General features: G+C 38.2%; 4 protein-coding genes across 10 annotated transcripts in view; all 4 read right to left on the reverse strand.

The window, feature by feature from the left end:
• Positions 1 to 251, reverse strand: part of col12a1b (collagen, type XII, alpha 1b) — a 145,472-nt gene extending 145,221 nt beyond the window's left edge. For 2 of the 4 annotated variants that reach the window (XM_042503436.2, XM_042503434.2), the window contains exon 1: positions 23 to 229. The gene's annotated coding sequence lies outside the window, so the exon portion shown is untranslated. Of the gene's footprint in view, positions 1 to 22 lie in introns of all 4 variants that reach the window. The other 2 variants (XM_088089736.1, XM_042503437.2) reach the window with 2 other exon arrangements.
• Positions 252 to 3,302: 3,051 nt separating this feature from the next.
• cox7a2b (cytochrome c oxidase subunit 7A2b) lies at positions 3,303 to 10,756 on the reverse strand. The gene is made up of 4 exons (XM_042503673.2): positions 10,610 to 10,756; positions 10,174 to 10,263; positions 5,820 to 5,904; positions 3,303 to 3,567 (listed from the first exon to the last, which is right to left on the reverse strand). Exons 1-4 carry the CDS (start codon positions 10,625 to 10,627, stop codon positions 3,509 to 3,511), a joined length of 252 nt encoding a protein of 83 aa, XP_042359607.1. The 5' UTR covers positions 10,628 to 10,756; the 3' UTR covers positions 3,303 to 3,508.
• A 1,074-nt stretch (positions 10,757 to 11,830) lies between these two features.
• On the reverse strand, positions 11,831 to 19,734 carry LOC121955505 (cell cycle control protein 50A-like). Its single transcript, XM_042503499.2, has 7 exons — positions 19,218 to 19,734; positions 18,013 to 18,132; positions 17,803 to 17,910; positions 16,573 to 16,660; positions 16,338 to 16,481; positions 15,352 to 15,558; positions 11,831 to 14,362 (listed from the first exon to the last, which is right to left on the reverse strand). Exons 1-7 carry the CDS (start codon positions 19,458 to 19,460, stop codon positions 14,169 to 14,171), a joined length of 1,104 nt encoding a protein of 367 aa, XP_042359433.1. The 5' UTR covers positions 19,461 to 19,734; the 3' UTR covers positions 11,831 to 14,168.
• A 458-nt stretch (positions 19,735 to 20,192) lies between these two features.
• The window catches only part of filip1b (filamin A interacting protein 1b), a 48,878-nt gene continuing 43,460 nt past the window's right edge, over positions 20,193 to 25,610 (reverse strand). The window contains exons 7-8 of one of the 4 annotated variants that reach the window (XM_042503132.2): positions 25,185 to 25,242; positions 20,193 to 22,233 (exon numbers count right to left, since the gene is read on the reverse strand). In XM_042503132.2, the coding sequence (XP_042359066.1) occupies positions 22,225 to 22,233; positions 25,185 to 25,242 (67 nt within the window). In that variant the 3' untranslated portion in view covers positions 20,193 to 22,224. Of the gene's footprint in view, positions 22,234 to 24,533; positions 25,243 to 25,610 lie in introns of those variants that run through there. The other 3 variants (XM_042503133.2, XM_042503131.2, XM_088089124.1) reach the window with 3 other exon arrangements.

The raw sequence follows: 25,610 nt of genomic DNA on the forward strand, positions 1-25,610 counted from the left end.
TAAAAAATCATGCAGGACTGACCTATAAAGGGGGCTGTCGAATTTCTTTGGTGTGGTTCAAGAAATTAAAAATTCTAATTAAAAAAAAGGTTTAAGTCTCAGTTGTAGACCCCAACCTGAGAAAGGGGAGAGTGAGGTGGTCCGGTGTTGAAGTCAGAGAGCTCAGCGGGTTTTTTGGTTCCCAGACGCGTCGGCGAGCCTCTTTCCAAGTGGGAAGACTCTCCACACAATCTGCTACTTAACAGGGGGGCTGCTCCCAGCTCTGCCTGCCCCGCCGCGAGCTCTTACGACATGCAGCCGGGCCAAAAAATGATGTGTAACCTCGAAAAGTTCTTGGAGACACACACGCAAGGGCGAACACACACACTCGGAAACTTTTACATAGTTTTCTACATTCCTTTCCGGTGATGGAGGGCTTCTGTGCGTCTCGGCCACAAGGAGACAGCAGTGCAGATATGCTTTTCGGGAAGAGGGGGGATCAGCGGAGGGAAACTGACGGAGGCTTTTACCCCCTTTTTCATTTCATGAATCAATGGGAAAATATTACACAGTCTGGTAAACTAAAGTCCAAGTGAGTCTTTCCTTTTTTTTAATGAATCATTCCGGTTTTCAGGGGCGGAACAGAAGTTTCTGGGGTCCTCAGGAGGATTTGATAAACAGCTGGACAATCTACGATTTATAGTACGTTTCTCAAGAAAATAATGCTGTCAAGACATTGAACACACAAAAAGTAAAGGATATTCTGCCATAGTACCCCAAATCCATTATTACACCATTTCCCAAATTTGTCCAAGGTCATAGTCCAACTTAGTTCCCCCAAATTTGATGTGGGGCTTCCAGTACTAACAAATAGGAAACCCACTTATTTTTAGTGGCCCCAAATCCCCAAATTTGTGAAAGTCGCACGGAAATGCATCGGTTACAATACAAAAACATAGTAGTTCCTCCAAACCCCAAATTTTGGCAGAGAACCTAAAAATTGTCAGTTTTTATAACCAAAGTTTGTTAAAATGCATTATAATCACCAAATTCAGTCTAGTATCCCCAAATTCTGTTTGTACTCACAATTCAACATTTTCTGACACTGCCCCAAAAATTTGTTGTGTTAATCCTAAAACTGTTAATACCGCCTCCAAAGTCCCAAACATGGTACCGCAGTCACAGAAATTCCAAGATTTGGCGCATTCTGTTAGCGATACTCACTTAGCATTTAGAGGGCATCGGGGAGGGCGGGTGCTGATCCCAGCTGACGAAGGGCGAGAGACGGGGTACACCGTGGAAAGATCACCTGTGAATCACATGGCTGACACGTAAAAATAGACAACCATTCACACCATCAGACAATTTAAAGTAACCAATTAACATAACCTGCATGTTTTTGCAGCATTTTGACAAAATCCACTCAAGGGTAGCCGGTGGTTAGCATTGTCGCCGCACAGCAAGAACGCCTGTGTGGGAAACTGGTTCCAGTAGACAGTAGAAAAATATGTTAGTTGTCATCATCTAAGATTTGCTAAAATGCATCAAATACCAAAAATTGTCCACCCAAAATGTCATCATTGGAAAATTGTTATAGTTCCCCCAAAATTGTTAAATAAAACCTCAAAAACCTGGAAGGTCTTGTAGCACCCTCATAATGTAAACATTTTTAAACATAGCAATATGCCAAATTTGGGTGAGTTTATTTCGACAAAATCTAGAATCTGTGTAAAGTAGGTTATTACTGACTCCACATTAGTAATTGGTATAATCTTAAAACTAGCTGTAGCTGTATCACAATATTTGAAGAAGTGCCTAAAAAATTAGCTATTTATTTTTAGAAAATGCCAAAATTCAGTGCAGCTTTCTGGAAGTCTGTTAGTCACAATACAAAATTTAGTGCCCCCTAATCTGCAAATGTGGTCTTGAGTGCTAAATGTAGTCGCTGAACTCCAACGTGACAAATTCATAAGCAGCACCAAAGAAATCCACTGTTCGTGATCAATTTTGTGAAAGCATTCCCCCAAATGTTCAGGATGTTTTAACTTATAACACCACTGTTTGGCTCAAAGCCATAAAGTTTTAACATTTAAACTGTGACAAAGGCGCCCCCTTGTGGCCGAGAGGCCCTGTGAAGTCTGTGTTGGGCATCAATCAAACGTTACATAAATCCTCACGTTAAATAAGTTTGTTTGTTGGCAGGTACTGAGGACAGTCTCATACTGGTATTCAGCGTGTTAGCTTATGCAGCAGATTCCTGAAATGCTTTTAAGAGTTGTTTTGTTTTTTTTATGTGTGAGTAGATTGAAGAGCTGCAGCTCATCTGGTGACTCTCAAGTGTTAAATGATGTGTGGTGGGTGTGGACTGATAGCAGAACAGGCCCGGGGCTGTCTCCTTCTTCACTCCAAGTTAAATTAAAACAGACAACAGGAGAGAATCCACCCAAGACACAAACTATAGATTAACATGAGGTATTAGCCAAATGAAGCATTTATATTCTGTATGTTTTTTTGGCAGAAGCAGCAAAGTTCAGAACAGGATGATGATGAACATATGGGCAGGTTTATTTGTTCAAAAGCATTGATCCCTGAACACTAATTATGGACATTTGTTTCTTGGAGTGCCAGAGTCTTGGCTTATTTCTTCATAAACATTGCCCTCTAGTGACAGAAACTGAAACACAATACAGGGAGGGTTGCAGGGTTGATTTTTGGAAAAGTGCAGTTTTCCGCTTTGTTATAAAAATTATAAAGCATTTATTTTATTTTAAATTGCACTCGTGGTTTGGCATTAAGTGGGTACTGTGTAACAAAACTGAAAACTGATTTTGGGACACAAGTCCACCTGTTTCTAAAGGTGTACGTGGCGCATGTTTATTTGTGACGTACAGATTGCATTGTGTGGTTGAGTATGTTTTGTATGGTTGTTTTGTAATTGTAGTGGCATCTCTATAATACAAAATCCCTTATAACTTTAAGGGCCGAACGCAACAACATTGCTGTTTGATGCTCATTATGTTCATATTTCTGTCTTTAATCTATTTGCTTTACAGTTTTCATTGAAAACATTTTATACTAAAGAAAAAGACCCAATAAAGTCATGTTCTGGATGAATGAGCATAACAGCTACATTTGTTTTTCAAATACAGTCCAGTTTTTTGCTTTAAAATTGTGAAAATCAAAGTTTTTTGGTGTTCAGACCACAGAAATACATTCTGTGGTTTGACTCTTTTCCACATTAACGTGTAGTATATATACACTACAAACAATATTTATATCCCGCTATGTAAAGAGACAAAGTGATAAGAAAAAAACCCACTGTGTTTTGGTCATGAGAGGCATTTTTTATTGATCCTCAGGTTACCACAGAGAGTGCAAGAAATAAATATTGATCCCATGAACATGAAACAATATCCCATCATGACAGAAAATACACAGCCCGGCACAGACGGAGTATTATCATATTTTTGTACAATATAGAGCGGCTGGCCGATTTGTAAAATGAAAGTAAACAGCTGTAGAGATGGAGTTAGTCTTTCTTCTGAGGGAACGCTGCCACCACCAGTTCATACACAACATATCCGGCTCCTGCAAGGAAAACCAGTCCAGTTAGTGGGATTTGATTGTCAACAAGTAGTTTAAAAAGGTGTTTTTATTTATTACTTACCACATCTTTAGAACAGTTTATCTACATGTTTATTAGTTTCAGATAAGCAACTGAGAGCATTTTCTTTTCCTTTTTTCCCCCATAAGTTTACACAGCAAACCAAGTCCCGAAATATATTTTCATTGAAAGTTTTTATATTATTTTGGGACTTTGGGCGCAGTGCATAAATCAAATACCTTTTGGGGCTTTTTGGTCACATGGAGCAGAAAGTTTATGGACAAACTGTGCTGAGCACGCTTTACCCCATTGTGGAGATTTTAAATGAAAATGTTCATACCAACAGACAGACCTAATATAGTTGCTAACTTTCCAAAACCTTAAAATCAACCTCAAAATGATCGACTTTTTCTGACCATCTTAATGATTAGAATAGACATTCTTACTTTAGGTTTAAAAGTATATTGTATAGGACTTTTTTTTTCTCCAGATTATTTATTTCATTACTGACACGCACTGCAAAACAAATACTGAAAATATGATCAGGACCCTTTAATTGTGAGCAATTCCAATTGTGAACTTTGGTCAATTGATTTCACCGCCATAATCTTGTCAATGTGGAAACAGACAGATAAGTAAATAATATTTTAACATGAGCTAGAACTGAATTTAAACTGCAGCACATATACACCAATTCTGTTCCAGTTTTTGAGGGCATATTTTCAAATATCAAACTAACATCACCCAGTAACCTGTTTTAAACTTTTAAAGACACTGAAACAATATTTTCAAACTTCTCATTCAATGCCCTTGTGTTTATGTTCACTTATCTTGTTATTACCGAAAAAATATGCAAAAAAAAAAATCACCAAAAAATTATTCAAATCGCTCACTAGGAACTAATACACATACATTTACACACTCAGAAGTGATTGGGGTAAAAATGAGGTATTTCAGAACTCCTCTCATTGGATCAAAATATGTTCAGACACAACTTTGTGCTGGAGGGATTGTAAACACGTCGGAGAGCTCAAACACATTTTTTTTGGACTGTCCAAAGTTGAAGTCATACTAGAGAGGGATTCATACAAAAATACTGGCCATTTTGAATACTGACATACCATCAGACCCATTGTGTTTTATTTTGGGAACAATCCCAAGTGGAATTATGAGAAAGAAGAAAAGAAGAGAAAGGTGTAAAGGTATAACAATTTCTTTTGATGTATTTTAATTTCTATGTTATCATGCAATAACATTTTTCTTAAAACTCCTATGTAAATGTAAAACTCTACATTTCTAATAAAGTGTGATTATGCTCCAATTTCTTCATTCTCCCGCCTCTAAATCTCCAAAACTCACAAGTGCTCTGTAACATGTTGTATCCACTCAAAAGTTAAAGGACTTAATTTAAATCCCTAAAACAACTAAACCCTGCCCACGTGACTACATCAAATTATGTCACATTATCAAACACAAAGAGGCCAACTCCCTTTAAACTGACTATGACTTTAATTTGCTGATGAGGTCCATCTATTAGTATTTCAACAAAACTGCACACAAACTAGTTTATGTGGAAAATGCATAATATTACAGCAACCCATGTCAGAAAACCCGCGTCAAACTCTCACCTGCACACTAAAACACACTTCCCTGCAGTGCTTATCTAAACACAGGCCATGAGCTGTTAAGTGCAGTTTTTCCAGTGCAATTTTTAGTAACACCGCCTGAACAGTGCTAAAGTTTAGTTTCAGGATGTTAAAATGACCTATGACCTTTTGGATAGAAAATGTCATTACTTTATCATTTTATCCTAATAAACATTTGTGTGAAATTTTGTAATAATTAGTGTATAAATTCCTGAGTTATGGCCAAAACCCTGTTTTGTGAGGTCACAGTGACATCTGACCACCAAAATCTTATCAGTTCATGCTTCAGTCCAAGTATGTGAGCATTTGCCAAATTTGAGGAAATTCCATCAAGGCGTTCTTGAGATAACAAGTTCATGAGAATGGAAAGGACAGACAGAGGGACAAGCCACAAACGTAATGCCTCCGGCTGCTGCTGTCACCGGCGTGGAGACACAAAAACGCAAAGTCACCCTCTTTTAAACTTTTCTTTTACCTGCGGTGTTGAGGTTTCCAGCTAATGAGCTCAACTTTTAGAGGAATTATGAGTTAAAAATTCTGCAGAAAAAGATGCTGCCGAAATATTTAAGCAGAGAAGAAATGTCTCTCACCCAGGATGGTGAGGGCCATTGTTGTTCTGTACAGCAGAGCGTCGCCGCTGCCTCCTTTCAAATGAATCGGCATCCCGTTATCCTCCTGCAGATGAAAAATGTGACATAAAACTTAGAAGAGACATGCCATTTAATAAACACTAAGGTGTAATAATAATAATAATAATAACAAAGTTAATGTGTATAGCACTTATTAAAACCAGTGTTACAAAGTGTGTCACACATAAAATCACCATCAAACACACACAGGAGAATTAAAAAAAACCAAAAATGAAGCACAACAAAATATAGCTGCATTTAAAATCAAACAGAGCAGTTCAAGACTTAATGTTGGGAGTCATTATGGTCTAACTCAGTGAATACACTGTACACTAAGAGACACTAAGGATGAAAATAGACCTTAAATAATGTAAGAGAAATTATAGGAATGCCTTTCAATAAAAATAAGCCTTCAGGAGTCATTTCGAATAATTTGTCTGCAAAACAGGGTGAATTCGACCTAATTTATAAATGTTTTAACAAAGATACCCTTTAGCTCTAAACAGTGTGTGTGAACAGACTGAAAATTCCCCACAATACATAAAAGAGCAACAGTTCAGGTGACATCAGCACAGGATGTTTGAACCACGTTGTTTATTATATAAAATGATGCCACTCGTTAGAAATATCAGAGGTCTGTGGGGAAAGTGAGCGTCACCTTAGAGCAAAGCGGACATCAGATTTCAAAATACTTCCAAAGACTTATGGTCTCTCTTCAGCATGTATGCTTTTTTTGTGAATGTATCATTTAAGAGTTTGAATAAGCGGCTCAAGTGGTCACCTCTCCAGTTTTTAAATGTGGATTTGTTTCTCACCAATCTGCTACCAAATTTAAGTATGGCTTTGAAAGATTGGCTATTTATTCTAACTGTAGTACAGGAGAACAAAGATTTAATGACACAACATCTGTAAAACATTGCTTAACAAGTGCAACACTGCTTTAAAAAGTAACTAAACCCCCCACGTCCGATCCACAGCAGCTACCTGCCCCCAGTGCACACACAGAGGAGTCAGTTGGTGAAGGGGCAGTGATGAGGCGGCGACAGGGGGCTCGGCTGATCAAAGCAAGCTCCTGGTTTCAACCCTCAGAGGGCGGTCACTATGCATATTTATAACACAAATACACAATATAACACATACATTTAAATAATTAAAAGAAAAAAAACAGTTGGACCTGAATCAATCAACAACACTACTAAATACCCATGTTTTTTTTAACTGAAAAAAGTGGTTTGGGGGTCATATTAATATATTTTAAAGCAAAAATCCGGAATTGAAATGTTATTTTGGCAATAAAATTAAATAAAAATGCATTTATTTGTGATAGTAGTTAACCTATATAAGACCTGCTGTGATAAGAACAAGTCTGAGTAACAACTGTGTGTTTATCCTACTTATGACTTTTAACAGCAGCGTGTTAAAAGTCATAAGTAGCATCAACAGTGTTGATGTTAAAAATTCAAAATGAAATGAAAAGTCTGTGCAGTTTCTAGCTTGCAACAGTTCATCATGCAAGCTGGCTTCAATCAAAGCTCATAAAAAGCAGTGGTCACCACAAGCATCGGAGAACAAACCAGCCATAAAACTAGTTTGTTTAGTCTGCAAGACACTTTGGAAGCTGGTTTGATCATCTTTATGTTATTTATTTTAACACACGCAGTGATGACATTTGGCTGCCTGAGCTGTTAAGGCAGCATCTGAAACCTTGAAGTCTGCCTAAACACCAGTTTCTATGATATTTAACTGAAAACTCATACTGATAAGCTGAATAAATACTGCATTTAGGCACTAATTCACTGCAGGTCAATCATACAGTATAACATGCAGAATTAGTACTCCACTCAGTTAGATTGCTGCTACTTATCTTTGGAGCTAACAGTAACTGAGGTTTCAGGGCTTCATGAGAAGAAACACTGCTAAAGAAATAAAAATATGCACCATTCAGTCTGTAATTCATACTCATGTCATTATACTTTCTCCCAGCAGCTTCAAACCACTTCCTGTTTGGAGAACTGGGGCACAATGGAGTCATCAATGATCAAACATACACGAAACTGTTGTCGGGTCATTATTCTTGCAGTCTGACTCGTGTTTTTAAGGTTTGAAACGTGCATAAAGTACTTTGCTACCAAAGAAAGAGGAAGTATGCTACGTAATAGCAAGCATTTAATAAGTTTTTGCTTATTTTTTAATTCACTGTGTTTTTGAAGAGCTTTCAAGACAACTTTGAAGTCCTTGAGTTGGATTTCCGGGGGCTAAAAGCAGCAACATTTCTCATAACTCTTACATTCATGAGGCTTTACCATTCTGTGGCAGCAGTGCGAGTTTTTGAAGTCTGATCCTAAAAAATGTGGGCTAATATTTATTTGGTGGATCTCAAACTGTGTGGAAAAGTCTGTTTTTTATCCTGTTTGGATCATATTTTCGTGTTTGCAGTTTTGCAGGCAGAAAGTCGATGGTGCTGCTCAACCCTTATTAGTGGCTGCAGCACTTTTTATGACTTTGTGAATTTGTCACACAGTGTTCCCTACAGTCAGACCAGAAAGACACTGAAATGTTTGTCTTTCCCGTCTTATTATGTGAATGTGCATTAACATCTTTTACTAGCCTGTGGCAGGCCTGCCATCAGCAGTTACAGTCAGTGGAAATTTTGAAATTTAAACATTGTTTACATCCTGGACAAACATACTATCTCATTCAGGGCAGACAGTAGAAAACTGTGAGATCACAAAAGCACCCTTGAAGAGCAGGATGAAAAAGTCCTTCATCACTAAAGCCATTACACACCTGGATCTTGGAAATGATCCGTTATGAAGCTTCATTTTTCACTGTGGACATCTGATGTTGGTTTTTAGGAACAGTTTGACTTTCAGTGTTTTTTAATGTATGCATTTGTGTATGTCACTGTTGCTTACGGCTGACTCAGTGTGATTGTTTTATTCTGTTTTGTTTTACCTCGCTGCAAAAACAAATTTCCCTTAGGGGACAATAAAGTTAAAAGTCGAAGTCCTGCTGCTGGAGAACACAGCAAACACTTGTATGTGAGTGAACCACAGAGTAACATGGATTATATGGCAAAAACCATTATCGTTACATTAAGAAGGGTATAACCCAAGCCTGATATAGCATATCATAATATGGAAAATGTATGCAAGGTCACACATACAATTATCAAAAACATGAGACCAAACAGTAAATGAGTGTAAAATACTTCACTTGCTCATTTGGCTCACCTTACCAAGAGTATTTTATTTTGACACAACTTCATATCATCACAATAAAACTCAAGAAATTACCCCTAACACTGAATTAGTGCCCAGGGCTTGGGCTGTAAATAGGGCTAGAAAGTTCATAGAGATGCAAATGCCTCAGTCACTGATAATGACACAGCTGTTTTGCATACTAACAACACAGGTGATAGAGGATCACACACGTATCACGCTGTTTTTGTGGCACTTAAAGACTTTTGGTGATTAGTAATGACTGTGATCACTTCTTTTTATTGACATTTCTATATGTTAATTACTTTTTTCAATGGTTGACCGAGCTCACTGCTTTTCTTGACACTTTTAGATGACCTTCATTGATGCTTTAACGGTTGATTGGGATTGCTTTCAGTTCGGCTGTGTGCTGCTATGTTGCTCTATGTGCCTGTTTATTGTATTTTTATATTGTTTTGTACCACCAACTGCAGATCAAATTGCTCTTTTAGGAACAATATAAGCTCTGCACTAAACTTATAACTAGCACTGTATCAGTTGTGATTACAAATGGTATAACTACAAAATGCATTATTTTTCATTCAACATAAAGAATCCAGGAAATTTGGCAGTTTGTGAATTATCTTGCACTACTAGGCCTTAGGACCACATATTTAATATAAAATTGTATCTCCAATCTTTGGCAGTGGTGGAAGAAGTATTCAGATCCTTTACTTGAGTAAACCTGCCAATACTACACGGTGAAAATACCCCGCTTCAAGTAGAAGTAATGCATTAAAAACCTTACTCAAGTAAAAGTATACAATCATTATCAGCAGAATTTACTTAAACTATTAAAAGTAAGTACAGAATAAGCGCAGTAAAATGTTCCCTCTCAGCGTTTAACTGTTACATATGTTGTTTTGGATTATTTTAGTGCTGCACTGGTGTGTGTTTAGCATTTCACTGCTGCTGCTGTTTACTGTTTAGCTAATTTAAACTCCTGTAACTTACACTCCACCACTGCTCTTAGATCAAGTCAGGGAGACGTTACCTGGTAAAGAGCGTCTAATAACGCTGTTAATGTGTATTTAAGCGGTTTTCTGTCGCTTTACCTGAAACAGCTTTTGTTTCTGCGGGACTTTGTTGTCCAGCTGCCGCCGGACAGAGCTGGAGATGGTCCGCCGCGCCACCTGCTGGAGCGCCTGAAAACCACAAAAACCCGCAAAGTCAGCACACACAGGAGGACGTGGACTAAAAACACCGAACACGCTAATGACAAGTTCAGTGTTTGGACATATTTATATAAAATATAGCTGCTAAAGGCGAGAAAATGCTCGTACAGCTGACACTGAGGCTAAGCTAATGCTAACTCTTCCGGCTGCATCTTAACGCCAACGCTATCCGACTTTGACCCCTAGCTAACAGTTTGTAGCTTTATCTAACCGCGCCCTGCCTTTGGTCACTCATATCCAGATTGTATATCTGTACAATTAGTTCAAGACTATTCCTACAAAGCAAACACAAACTTTAAGGAGAAATTATACTCACAAATATGTGTCTGTTCATCTTTACTTTCGCCTCTGTCACTCACAAGGACACCAGAATACTCCACTTCCGCTTTCAGCTTCTTACTCTTCTTTGCTGATATTAACGGCAGCCTGTACTCCTCCCGCGCGCTCTGCTGCCCCCCAAAGTCTTTTAAACAAACTACACCTTCATTTTCTCCAGGATACGTGGATTTGAATGTAATTTTCTCGGATAATACCGGTGGTTTAAAATAAGTAATTTACTCAGGTACTGTAGTTAACTGCAATTTTAAGGCACTTAAGGATTCGTCTTTTGCTACTTTATGGTCTTAATCCAGCACACCTCGAAGGCTAACAATGTACTTTTTACCTCACTATAATTATTTTTAAACCTTTAGTTACTTTTTAGATTCAGATTTTCAAAACTTACTAAAACCAACTAATACATTATGATATATATAATTATAGATCTACTTATCATACAGTATATAAGTAATTAGAGTGAGCTTCACCTTTGCCAGCTACAGTATAATATTAAAGTTATACCTGTTATGAGTTCATAGTGCCAAGAAGAATTAAGGTCATTTTGGAAAAATAAATTTAAAAAAAACCTTAGATTTTGAGAAAAAATATACATTATGAGAATAAAATCATAATTTAATGAGAATAGAATCATACCATTTTCCAAGAAAAAATAAATAAATAAATTCACACGATTAAAAGTTGCAGATCAGGGTTGATAAACCAGCTGACATTTATTCCCATACATTTATGAAATTAATCACCTAATATTAAAACTTTTAAAAAATAGCATGACTTTATTTTTTTAATATTATGATTTTTTTCTCAAAATAGTATGACTTCATTCTCATAATATTGTGATTTTATTTTTTTCTGGCTTTATTTTTAAAACCTATTCTTTCTTCTTCAGTGTAGCACTAATACTCCATCATACATAAGTATAACTTCCCCCACCTAAATTCATAAGAAATTATACGCAGTTTCTGAAATGTATTAGGTCATTTGTACGCATCTTTTGAATTTTTTTTCACTTTATTTTTTCTTATAAGTTATTTCAGTTTACAGTAGCTATTCTTCAAATTTGAGCCTTTTTTTGTGCTGCTGTGTTGTGTGAATTCCCCCCTGAGGATCTATAAAGTTATTTTGAGGAAAAATATAATAATATCCTAAACATCAGGCTGATGAAGCAAAGCAGGGAACAATCACACAAGTCAGTCAGAGATACTGTTTCAACATAAAAGACACATTTATTCATTTAAAGCAACAATACCACACAAATGAAGTATCAAAAGAAATGTGAATCTAGCACTTGTCATGATTGCAAATAACAATTTATCTTGACAAAATGTAATAAAAAAAAAAGACATTTTTACTCGGCACAATTCAACATGCAGCATGTATTTTATTAATGGATTATCTCAGCTGCTAACGAGCTGAAAATGGAAGGATTAAGGTTTAAAACTACTTGTGTGCATTACTGTCAGCAGTGTAAGTGTTGAGTGACAATCACATTAACATTTAATCACGTGTACTGAATCATACTGCGTTACTGTTCATGCTATGTTGATAATCTACTATTGTTGCTTGTAAACGACAATGAATGAAGCCACAACACCATGTCAGTGTATATTTGTACGGAATCGAGTTTCACACTCACAACTTACAGCCCCTCAAACTATGACAGCCACCTTTAAACCCAGTTTAGACTCAAAACCCCTGAGGTCTGGCGTGCAAATACTGGCTTTTCTTTACAATGCAAACATTTCTTAAACTCTAAAATAAATACAAAAAAAGGTTAACTGTACAGCTCCCACACTTTAAACACTTTGCGTTCCCTTTGACGTGGAACTTGCTTGGTGCGTTTTTTACGACTCAGCAAAAGCATGATTTTGGCTTGAAGGTGGGCTTATGTAACATACGAGACGAGGCACAAAGACGAGCCGCTCGAGCAGCTCCATAATCACATTTACATCGCAGCTACCCAGCATGCAACTCAGGATTCAGAGCAACACTCCAGCTCACCTTAACTGCAACAGTTCAGAGCTTAGAGGTCCTACGAGGAGTGTGGAGAGTTAGCCAAACTTTCCAGACTCTTTCCCGGGCAGATTTTCTTTTTTTTAAATTAAGATTTGAGGATTCTGGTCAGGCTTTGATTTGATGTAACGGAGCAATAAGACTGTCCCCTAAACTGAACAACATTCCTCCCCGAAAGTGCTGTAGCTAGAATTATTTAAATATCAATTACAACTACATTATATTTTCTATTAAAGTGAAGCCATTCCTTTTTTGTGGACCCAAAAATAGCAAGTGAAGAGTTTAATTATAGATTAATCTGAAGCGTATTCTCTTGATTAATAGTTCGGTCCATAATGTCAGAAAATAGTCAAATTGTCCTTCACAATTTCCCAGAGCCAAAGGTGTTGTCTCAAAATCGTTTGTATGGTCTGAACAACAATCTAAATCCAAATGTATTAAATGTTATATTGTACAAGACAAAAAAAAAAAACAGCAAATGTTCCCATTTTTACCTCCATCTTTTACAGTGTAGTGGCCAAATACCCTTTCAATGTACATATATTAATGCATTAAAGGGATAGTTTCGATTTTTTGAATTGGGGTTGTATGGGGTACATATTTATAGATATTACATGCAGTCGAACGTGTTTTAGCTACCTTAAAAAAGTCGCACCCATAAAAAAAATAAAATCAAATGAAATTAAATTAACTTCAGTGTAAGTGTACCCTATATGTAGAGCATGTTTACTGCTTCACCATGATGTCAGACATTGATTTCCAACATTAATTTGAAGCTGTTTCATCGCTGTCTTCAATGCCAGACTCCACTGAGAAAAAAATAGAATTAAACATCGCTGAACACAGGAGCTGCTGATGTACCGCGGCCCTAATCAGTCAGTTTATTTGTGTTATTGTATGACTCCGGCATTTAAACGGCTCAGTTTGGATTCGCTTAAGTCACACAGCAAGACGAACTAACTAACCGATCGAGGCGGCATTTGACCAGCAACTCCTGAGTTCAGTGAGGTAAAATGACTGTTTTTCTCAATGGAGTCTGGTGGCTTTGACAGGAGCACAGATGGCTGAAGCGATACTACCCCTTACTATCCCTTAAATATGTAATTTTCTTTGTAACTGTTGAATGTAGACTCCTCATTGGGCTGTTAAAACCACCAGATTTACAAAAACAATACAGAGGACATGGCTTCTGGTTCCCAGCAAAGTGCTGCAGTATTTTACCACAGTTTTTGTCTAATTATCAAACTTACTCTACTAAATATACTTACTTTTTCAGACCTGATCAGGAACACTAAGTGCATTTTTTGTTCAAAAGGCAGTCGATCATGTGATACATCCGTCTTACACATGGTTGCTCAGGTTACCAGGAAGGAAAATCTGTCAGAAACTGCACATTTTTTGGCTACTTTCCATTTACTTTGGCAAATAATCAACCACAGTCAAAACCTGTTTAACTCTAAAACCCAAACCCTGACAGATGATCACTGTTCACTGCGGCAGAGGTGAGCTGGAGGGCAGCCGCTGCTTCAGTTAGAAATGTCGGCGCTGTTGTTGCGGTTGCCACATTTGTGGTGGATGATGAGCAGGACGACACCCAGGAAGAAGCAGACCGAGCCCACGGTGATGTAAGCGATGCCCAGGAACGGGTTCTTGCCCCCCATCCAGGAGATGGTGCTCAGGATCATCCGCTTCCTGCCCTCGAAGCTGCGGACAGGGTAATCTGGGTTGAAGTGGTTAAAGGCGGGAACAGCAAACACAACGGTGAACAGTAAACTGACCTCAGGGAACCACAAACACACAACTCTGACCTGGAAACAGTTTGTTGACACCAACCTGCTCATCACTCCTTTGAATGTTTTTCTAGAGTTTTTGCAACGCATTCATCTTAATCTTATCATTTCTGATTACTTCACTTGACAGATGGAGGTTATCGTGTCAGTGCAGTGTAGAAAACAGTCAGATGACTCAACTTCCATAACAGTACACTGTTGGGCTTCTAATAACACAAAAAAGAGGAAGATCGTGTTAAAATGCAAACTGAATACAGAGAAATGTCCGTGTTTTAGTGCATAGTTAGTCTGTGTTGGATTTAATAAGCTTCTGCTTTTGCTCCCAAAGTTTGCTCCCAATATGGATCCAAAAGTTAAAAGTTAAGTCGTCCAACTTCACTTCTCATTGTTCTAATTTATAAACTTAACTTTCCGTGAGAGACATGGTGACGTCAGGCCACATAGCTGGGGGCTTTCATTGCCGCTAATTCTCTGATCTCAGTTTGGTTTTTCACGACCTTGAAGCTTAACCGTCAACGCTATGAAATGGGGTCTAGATGGGCGTCTTTGCCCGGGCCGCCCCAGAGTTTAGGGGCTGGTGATTCAAGGTTCTAGCTACCTACGTAAACATGAACTTGAATTTGCTGCAGCTGTGAGCTTTAAGCTCCAGTTAGAAGAAAGCTAAACTAGTAGCAACATTTTCTCTCCATCTCTTAAACACTTCACTGATATTGACACATTTTGGTGGTTTCCTGTCAGACTCCATTTTTGATAAGTTGATCCTCCAATTTTTGGGTTGCTTTGCAGTGTAGGCGGTTGTAAATGTTGCCAATGTTGTAATAGAAACTCTGCAGGATTCTCCACCACTGAGTCAGCCTACCCCGGAACAGTTTGCTGCAGTGTGCGCAGTTTCGTGTTGTGAGTTTCACATAAAGGATACTGTAGACGACCTCCAGAGTGTAGTTTCCTCGGGGCAGAGTCGGAACCATGTTGCTTTTCTTGTTGATGATGCGGTAGAGTTTGCGGAAGGTCGGCAGGGCGGCGGTTCTCATCCACACGATAAAGTCTTCGTTGATAAAGCCGTTGTTATCTGGATTCGTGTCCAACTCGTATACGGGCCTGCGCCAGTTCACTGGCTTGGTTGTTCCTGAAATTAAAAAAGAGGAAAAAGCAGTGATGAAGTTTCCATGATCTAACTGATAAGAGATTGACTCCAGAATGTTTGTTTGTGTATCAAAATATCTGCAATCTGTGGTGCATCTCGCACTGTTGTGTGTCAGAACATTATGTCGGTAATCATGTGGAACAACATCGAAATGCATCTTTGTTTTCTTATTTTGGCCACATCCAACCTAAAATAGATTTATTTCAGTCACTGTTTTTCAATATGCTCTCCAAGAGGAAAGAAAATTGAAATTACAAGCTTTATGTTTAGGTATTGATGGGATTAGGCTCACAAAATTCTGAAGATATTCAAAGTGGAAATTATCTTCATGAATTAACAGCACTTCATGGAAAATATCAGGAAAGTAACTGAAATATTAGGGTTTTTTGCTCAGGTGGTATTTGCCATGTCATAAGCTGACATAAATGTAAACTCTTCTAAACAAAACAACGAAACAATTAAAAAAAAAAAAAAAAAAAAAGTTCACCGTTACAGAGGCACAATTTTTATATTGAACATTCTTCTTCCCCCAAAAAAATCCTCAAACTTAACATACCTTGAAATATTTCCACAAATTTTATGGGAATTTCCCTAACCCTACCTCCCTAATCCTTAAGAGGCATCTTGAAGCTGTTGGAAGAAAATCACTCCTTCATCTCCAAAATATTGGTAAGGGATGACACTGACTGACTGAAATGCAACTCTAGCTGAAAGACTGGTAACCCCAAATTCCAGTAAAGAAAAAAAGCTTCTGGTGATACCTTGAAAAACAGCTGTGAGGTTCGCGTTGGCTCCAGGGTTCCCGAACTTCACATGCTTGTCGGTCCACCAGGCGATGCCCGTCGTATTCAGAGGAATCGGAATCTTTGTGCCGTTGGGGTCGTTGTAAAACAGCTCCAACGTGTCTGCCATCAAAGGAAAGATGGTCTGTTAATGAAGTACTTTAAATTATACTGATGTTTTGTGTCTGGTCAACAGAGCAGGAAACTGGCTCACCATTAAACATGCTGTTGGCGATGGCCCCACACGGTGCTATTGGCTTGTTTTCATGATAAGCGTATGGCTCACACTCCTTACTGGGTTTCTGTGAATGATGAGGGTGAGAGGAAGACTGAGGATGAATAGCACCACATGCTGGCTGCATTTAAAACTGCAAATAACATGTTTCTGTACAAAAATGTATAAAGACAGGTCAAACTTATCAGCCTAAATTACAGCAAAAAAAGTAATTGAGCTACAGTAAATTTGTCCCAAATAAGCGATGTTGAATAGACGCATAAAGACCACAGAGTGTTGAGTTACTCACCGTGACAGGTGGGCAACAAAGTGCCAAAAGACATAGTCTCAGTCAAACGTTTGGACACACTTTCCCATTTACTTAATAAAAGAGTGTGTCTAAACTTTTGTCTGGTACTGTAGTACAAAAATAAATCTTTTTTTAAGGACAGTTTTTGGGGCTTTCTTGCCTTTTACGCGATAGAACAGTTCAAGAGTGAAAGGGGGGGAGAGAGGGGATGACATGCAGCAAAGGGCCGCATCCACCCAGCAGCTGCTGAGGCAGCCTTTGAACATGGGATGCCTCCTCTACCAGGTGAGCTACTGGGCGCCCCGAAAAAAAAAGTCAGATTTTACACTGCTCAGAGTGCTTATGACAGAACATGGTAACTTTCCAATAGAGTAAAGAGGAAAATTAACCCATGTGGATACCCAAACAAATTACAGTATTTTTTACTTACAGTTTCTCTTTGGTTTGTGTTTAGTCCTGAAAAATTCTGGCTGCTTGTTGAAAACTTCAGACAAATGAGACATTTATGGAACAAAGATGTGGTCTGATGCACGGCTAAAGACTGCCAGTGTAGCACAAGTGAAAGCAGTAAATGCATTTGATCATTTAATAATGCATCAAATTCACTCTCACTGCATTAAAGGGTGAGTGCTTCCTAACAGCACTGAGCGAACGTTTCCTGTCATACTTAGTCTCACCACCAGCATAAGGTTGCCAATTTAGGGCCTTTGAATAAAGAATACCAGCAGGCTTGGTCTGAAACAATGCTCTGTGAGCAATGCAGCTTAACTAACAAATTGTCTCAGGATTTTTGGCTTCTAAATTTATAATCTTGTATTTTGTGCAGTTGCCAGGTGCAGCTTTAACAGCATAATAATGCTGTTTCAACGGCCCTCTGTGACCTCCGTCATGTGATCTACGAGAGCTGAAGTAAGTCATACCATGAGGGATCCAAGGTCTCCATTCAGCTGGCTGTCATCTCTCGACTTGACGTAGCGACGGTGATTTTGGTAGAAGTTGGAGAGGCCGTAGTACATGTACACGTTGCTCTGTTGATTAATATAAAAGTGTTAAAGACAAAAGTTCAAAAGTGGCTGTGTAAATATTGATAGTCAGTATGGTATGACATATTTAACAACTTTTTTTCTCACCTCGTACGGCTGATCCAGGTAGAAAGGGATTGAGCAGGTGCAAGGCCTGGTGCTGTTCCAGCTGAAGTTCTGGGAGCAGTTGAAGCAGGGACTGGACATGTCAACTCCTGTGTAATCAACCTGTAAACAAACAAGAAAACTGTATCTCTACGGCACCTTTCAAAACAGTAGCTACAGTGTGCTTTCAACTAGAGCGAAAAGACAATATAAAGCAGACGACAACAGGGAAACACACAATCAAGAAAAAACAAGTTAAGCACATATTAAGGTGGTTTTTCATGTAATCTATCAGTCAATCAAAATAAAGGTCACAGGTGACTAACTGTCTGACACAATGATAAATTACATTATTATGTGCTTGTGATGTAAGGGCAGATCATCAATAAGAACACAGTAAGTATTGTTGCAATATAAATTGACAATAATGTTACGTCTGTTGTGTTGTTGTTAACAGTGCTGGATATTCTTAAATCCCCATGAAATGTTATTTCCTGTAAAATGCCAAATTCCATTTAAAAGTCATCCATTTTAATGTTTCCTCTGACATCAGATACATAGTCATAAAAAATGTATTTCAACGTTTATGAAAGCTTAACATGATTTATGCATTTGCAACGCATTTGGGGGGAAAATGGTTAACTGACAAACAATATTACTAGATAGGTTGTTGATCGTTTTTTCTTTAGTTGAAAAGTCAAAGAATATAACGCTTTTTACCAAAGATACAAGATACACTATAACAGAAGATATTTTTTCCATTCTTTATTTACACAACAGAGTGTATCAAAAAATCCTGTACAATTTCATGCATACAAACAAAACAATAACAAAAAGCCAGGGGGATATTACATTAAACAAAATACTATAAGACATACAAATGTCGAGTTTCCTGATTCCCTCTCATCACAAAACGCACAGTGAGGTGTTGATTTTATTGTTAATACGAGAGCTGATTTTCTGACACACACCTCTGCCGAATAAACCGGCGGTACATACATTTTAATTTTAAAAAATCTAATTACGTTATAGAGCACGTGTAAATTTGCTGCTTCGCGGAGTCAGGATAAATTACACATTTTCTGCATTGACTTTGGCATGAGTGGTCCGAGTATCGAGCCAGCTCCACAGGGAAAATGACCATTTTATTGTGTCAAATAACCAGTGTTAAATCGTTCATGTAGGTGTGCCATATAACGTGACGTTACCTCAAACTCCTTGATGTTGTTGGACGTTACATACAGGCCGATCCCGATGGGGATGAAGATGAGTCCGATGATGAAGAAGGCAGGTAGCACGGTGCCCGCGGTGAGGATGGGCTGCCAGGCAGGCAGTCTCTGCTGTTTGAACGCAGTGTTCTCGGGCTTTTTGCTCCGCAGAGACCCTCCACCAGGCCCGGACACTGTGATATGTCCATCTTCATCTTTGGCATTGTAACTAGACGCCATCATGATTTCTGCTCGAAATTACGAAGTTGTAGCTAACGTTAGCCAGCTAACGCCGTTAGCCGCTCGCTGTCACTAACTTGTAAACACAACCGATTTAAAGCCTAACAGGCGCGCTGACATATAACTACTAGTGACTTGAATTGCTAAATATTGTTGTCATTTTTTGGGAGGGTTTTAATTGGTGATTTAATCCATTGTTTGAATCGCCAAACAGCTAGCTACAAAGCTAGCAACGGCAGCTGCCTCCCCAGGAAGTTTACAAACAAGGAAATGAACGCAACACGCGGTGACGTCACTATTATTTATGTTTTGATGCTGCCTTCAGGTGCTATCAGAGATATCGGAAATCAGGAACACAACCACATAATTAATAAAATAACGCGTGTGATATTAAGTGGACACGTACATTGTTGCGGCAACTGAAAATACCAATTACGTGTAACTGTTCGGTATTCAACCAAATGTTTATATTTTCATATATAGCCTTGAAATGTAGAAATTCCGCCATCAGCTATAAGCTATGCCTCATGCATTGATGTACAGGCTGTTTCCTCCTTTTGACTAGGGTACTTTTCCACAGGACCAGATTTTCCTAATATTTCCATGTTAAGAGTTTTCAGTATTTCTATATTTTCAATTAGTATTTGACTTTTTTTAAATCTCGGAATTCTGATAACAGAACAGCTTATGGCACAAACAAACAAACATGGTAGGCGTTCAACTGAAATAAGGAGAAAACACTGCCAAAAAAATTTATTCAACACAAAACACTAGAAATTAATAGAAGAATCTGCTAAGTATCTAGTCTACTGTGTGTGAGCAGGATGAAAAAAACGGTTCACAAAAACTGCTAAAGTAGTCTTTAATGCTTCAGCGTTTATTGTAATATTTATTTATTTATTTTTTCAGACAAATCCATTGCTGTAGTTCAAAGTGCATATATGGTGCATTATCATAGGTCTTGCTAAAGTGTTCCAACCGTCAGAAATATCATAATGTATAATGTAGACATGTATAAATGGGGGGGGCAATAAAATATTGCTTAAAACTCAAAATCCCCAAGTGCTGTGTTTGTTTTGATTAACACAAATAATGTAGTTTTAATTTTTTTCAAATACACTTCAAAGCAACATGCCATTCCACTACTTTCCTTACAATCAAATACTTCAGCAACTTTCCAAAGCAAATTTTAAATCCAGCATACATTGCCACTGTCCAACAAACTGTCTGTACAAGACCAAATGATCAAATTCACATAAAACACAGGCACCCTTTGACTAAAAAAAACCCAAAACAAAACAAAACATTAGGAGACCTCAAAAACTGAGTCAAAAGTCTATTGTTTCATTTGTAGTAGTACAGCATAATTTTAAATCTCCATGAACTGTCATGTAAATCAGCATCCCACCAAACCCCACTGAAATATGGTCTATTTAAGAATTTTCTCTGATATCAGACACTGTCACAGTTAGGTTGGTAAATCTCTAAGCAACCGTATATATTTTACTGAATTTTACACAGAGCGTATGGAAAACATTTTCATGTGTGAATTCATCAGATTTCCTTCAGTGTGACTTTTATAAAAAGAGTTTTCACATCATGATTCATTTGGAGTACTGCAAATTTTTACTCTTTCATCGGTCTCTTATCTGACTGATCCTGGGGCTGTTCCTGGTATAAAAAGAGAGGGGAGAGTGCTACAGGCTCCTCCACTGCCCCAGCTCTCCATCCAAGCCTTAGACCCCAACTCCAAGCTCATCATTCAGTAAATTGTGATCTGTCTTGATAGTATTCACTGCAGATGGCAATCTCTGTGTTTGCTGGTTCAATTGTACATTAAGTAGATCAATGTGATTTGTAAAAAGAAATAGGGGAAAGTTTTGGGGGTAAAGTAATGAAGGCATAAAGAAGTGGGCAGTGTAAACATAGCCTGGACTGTCTAGACCAGGTGTAGGCAACCTGTGGCTCTGGAGCCACATGCGGCTCTTCAGCCCCTCTCTAGTGGCTTCCAGTGGCTTTGACACACACAAAAAAAGAAATCATGGACATGAATTTTTTTCACATTTTAATTTTTTTTTCTGTTCTAGGTCTAAATAAATACTTACATTTTCCACTTTTAGAAAAAAACACTGAATAATTAAATTAAACTGCAGTAAAATTTGTGTCTTACATCTATGGCCTGGCACCTTTTCTTCTAAATTTTGACTGTGGCTTGTCTTGAGTTTCTCTTGCTAGGCTGGTTATTTACTACAAATCCAAAAGTCTCAGAGGAAAATAGAGAATTTAACAGCGTGTTAAAAGATTTGTTTGCTTTAACTGCCACCTCTAGCAAGTTAAAGTCCCAAATAATCACGAATAGCCCACTGTAGAGTAGCCACATTGTTGTAAAACATATAAATAAATACTTATTTAGACAAATAAGACTTATTTATACTTAATAAGCCATTTTACTTTAACTATAAGGCTCAAATATGTTTTGCGGCCCCAGGCATGTTTTTAAAATTAGTTTTGGTCAAAAATGGCTTTTTTGATTGAAACGGTTGCTGACCCCTGGTCTAGACAAACTGAATTCAACATTTCAGATTCTGACTGTACACCAAACTGCATAAAGCACATAGAGAGTATTCTGTATGAAAACACTTGATTCATTCATTTCAAACTGCACTTTTTTGCATCTTTTTTGCATGTTTTGTCCAGGAGATGTTTGTCTTGGCGCTTCAACAATCACAGATCTCAGATCAGCGTCGGCTGTTTGCGAAGGCGTCCATCACCGTTCCTGTGGTGGAAAATTACAACACGTGTTTCCCCAAAAGCCAAATTATGGTCTAATTTTGGCTCAACAATCACATTATTCTCTAACATTCGGAGCTTAGCCAACGGGCTGTTATTTTCTTTTCACTTTTCTTGTTTTGCTTATTTTTAGGATTTTTTTGGTACATTTTACTAAATTCCTAGTATTTTTGGGCCATGTGCTGTTAAGTCGCTCATATCCATCTCCCCATATTTTTGCAGGAATCAAACCAATTTGCCTTTAGGTATCAAGGATTAACTTGTTGGAGTGATTTGAAGATGTCGCCTCAGGCTCTAGGAAATTGTGACACTGCTTTCTGACAATTTATACTAAATATTGATATTTCAGTAGCCCTAAAGCTGCCAACAAAGTTATATGCTGAGTTTAAAGTCCTTATCCTACACCTTCTTTCCAGTTTTCTCAGAAGAAGAGGGCCGTGGCATGACTGCCGACAAGAAGATCATGCTCAAATGTGATTTTAATAATCCTGCGCAGCCTCTGTAGTTTCTCCCAGGAAGAGCATTTGATCCAGTTAAACCTCTCTGCAGCAGCCTCGGGGGAGTCACAGCCAACATGCTGCAGCTCAAACAAAAACACTCGGCTTAATGTGAATCAGTGTTTTATACTCTCCTCATGTTTGCCCTCCTGTTTTCCAGATGCTTCTTCCAGACTCTATTACATCTCTCACAGCATTGTTTAATATCCCTCTCTCATGCCCTTGTTTCCTGACATCAGCAGTCTCTTTTTCTCTCGGCTCTTTAAGGCAGGGGAATTTGTTGAGATAATTCTCTCTTGGTCTTCTTTTAGAAAACATGATAACCTGCAGATAACTGTGGTTTATTGATTTGTTTTTAGTCAGAGATGCAGTGAGATGACCATTAAAGGATGTGTGACATGGCTATAATGTGATTTATATGTTGGAGATGTCAGAATTAAAAATGGTATTCGTTTCTACCACATGTGAAGATGTCATTTTGTATTTTAATACATGTCCATAAGAGGGTGCTAGATGCTTATCTCCTACATTGTGCTGAAAGGATCAAATATGACGTACAGAAATATGTATTGCAACCACAGAAATGTTTATATATTTTTATGCAGCAGTGAACAATCTTTCTGATGCATCAGAGTCTGTAGAGTTCATCGGCAAACTTGTTTGCATAAATTGGATATTCATGTAAACCTGAAACAAGACCATCTTCATGTTTTAACATTCACTATGAAATGACACCGGCGCAAGTGGATTTATTATGGGACTGCCATAATGTGCACCAATGCATAAAAAGTCAAATCACAACATATCTGTATCTGTTGGCAGATTTACTGGGGAAGAAAGTGCCAATGCTTTCACCACGTCTCCGATTCTAAAATGTGGATGCTTCAAACACATCTTCAGCATCACAGCACAGTTGATCTACACAATCAGCACAGTTTTAAGGTGGGCACCAAAGATTAGTGTCACCAATTCAATATCTGACCACTATGATGTTAAATGATTACCAGAAAAGTGTTTTTGCAGAACATTATGATGTCACAGTGAAGTGAACCATTGACGTACTGGATATAAAATGTCAATTCATAATTTTATCCTATAAGTCATCTGTGTACAATTTTGTCATAATTAGCCAATGAATTCATAAATTATGGCTAAAAACGTTTTTTCAGGTCACAGTGACTTTTTGCCACTAAGTTATAATGGGTTCGTCCTTGAGTCCAGATGGAGGTTTGTGCCAAATTTGAGGAAACTCCCTTAAGGCCTTCTTGAGATATAGCCGTAATAAGAATGAGACATACATAAGAACAGGTGGACAACCTAAAAAACCTAAAAAAAATAATTCCTACAGCCATAGCTATTGCAGGCGTAGACATTTTGGCCAAAAGCAGCATTAAAAGTATGCTGAAGTAGCAATTACCATGTGTTTTTTTGCAGTGTTCCCATGAGTGTACAGAGAAGTATCACTGGATTACACTAGCATTGAAAAGAAAAGAAAAGTTATGGAAATTATGAAATTATATGGTTTGTTTGTTTTTTGAAGATTTGTATGCAGATTTATGGACATTTAGTAGTGATGGACTACAGAGATAATGACATCCTCGGCAAGTGTAAGTCTCACTGTTTCTGAAAATTCATGTATCGTGTATGCTGTAGGCTGCTGAGTTGTGCTTTTGTTTAGCAACATGGACGGGTTAATATTATGGAGGTTTCCTGGATGATTCTCACCCACTATTTTAAGACACAAAGCTCACTCACACCATAGACAAATGAGTTCTACAGAGCAATGCCGTTCTTGGTTCAGATATAAATAGTTTTTATTTTGGTGCCTGTCACAAAATGATGACAATTCATACTGTCACAAACAATTCACAGTGCTCCAGTGACTGGAAACCTCCAAAAGCGGTGGTGAAATAAACACATGCTATGAAATAATGTCAAATGATGAGAGCAAGTCTAGAGCTACTGCCCAAAACTAACACCAGGATGAAGTTAATCAAAATGCACTCAGATGCAAAAGAAACATGCAAAGATATCCTCGGCGGAAATTAAAAACGACTGAAAAACTTAAACAACCTGCCTGAAAATACATAAAATCTTCCCTGAAAACATGTAGAAATGCAAAGTGAAGGTGGGGATGATATATAGTAGTGTTTGGAGAGCTAAGCTGCTGTGAGAGGCGACATTCACACTGAGTCCCATTTATGTTTTTATACTGATGTGGCCTGTGACTCATATTTGGCAGCAGATTCGGCAGCAAACTCAATCATGAGGTGTTGCCATGGCAGCGTGTTTAGCCCTCAGCTCTTGCCTCCTGCTGCAGAGGCAGAGCCACAAACCGTCGACTTCCTCAGCTCAATTTTCATTGACTGGCTCTCGGCCCGCGACTCTAACCTTGTCACCGTTGACACGCCCAGAACCGCCTTGCTGCTTGGTTTCATACCTTTTGACATAGGGATCCTTGTGGCCGCGCTCCGAGCTGACTGCACATCCGAACCGGGCTGCAAAATAAACAAAGCAACATCAGGAAATATCTTGGATCACAGAAAAGTAAAAGCACAGAGTTGATCTGTTATTAACTGTTCTCATGAGTTGTAGATGTTACATTTATACAGGAACTGCACATAAAGAAAAGGTGAGCTCCCCAGTAAGCGTGGTTTGGGTTAGCCCTGTTCCAGGATCACTGCAATACAAATCATATGATGGTAAGCAATTTTCTTAGGAGCTTATAAGGTTGGAAAATATCGATGCCATGGGTGTACCAAATAACAAAATGGCATAACTTACTCTGACTAATAATGCGTTCACACCAAACGAACGAGCGCAGGGAGATTACATACAAAGTCAGTGCATAGATGCAAATCATGCA

Source organism: Plectropomus leopardus, chromosome 16 (genome assembly GCF_026936395.1).
Source record: "Plectropomus leopardus strain MGB_pleo_1.0 chromosome 16, ASM2693639v1, whole genome shotgun sequence".
Taxonomy (NCBI): Eukaryota; Metazoa; Chordata; class Actinopteri; order Perciformes; family Serranidae; genus Plectropomus; species Plectropomus leopardus.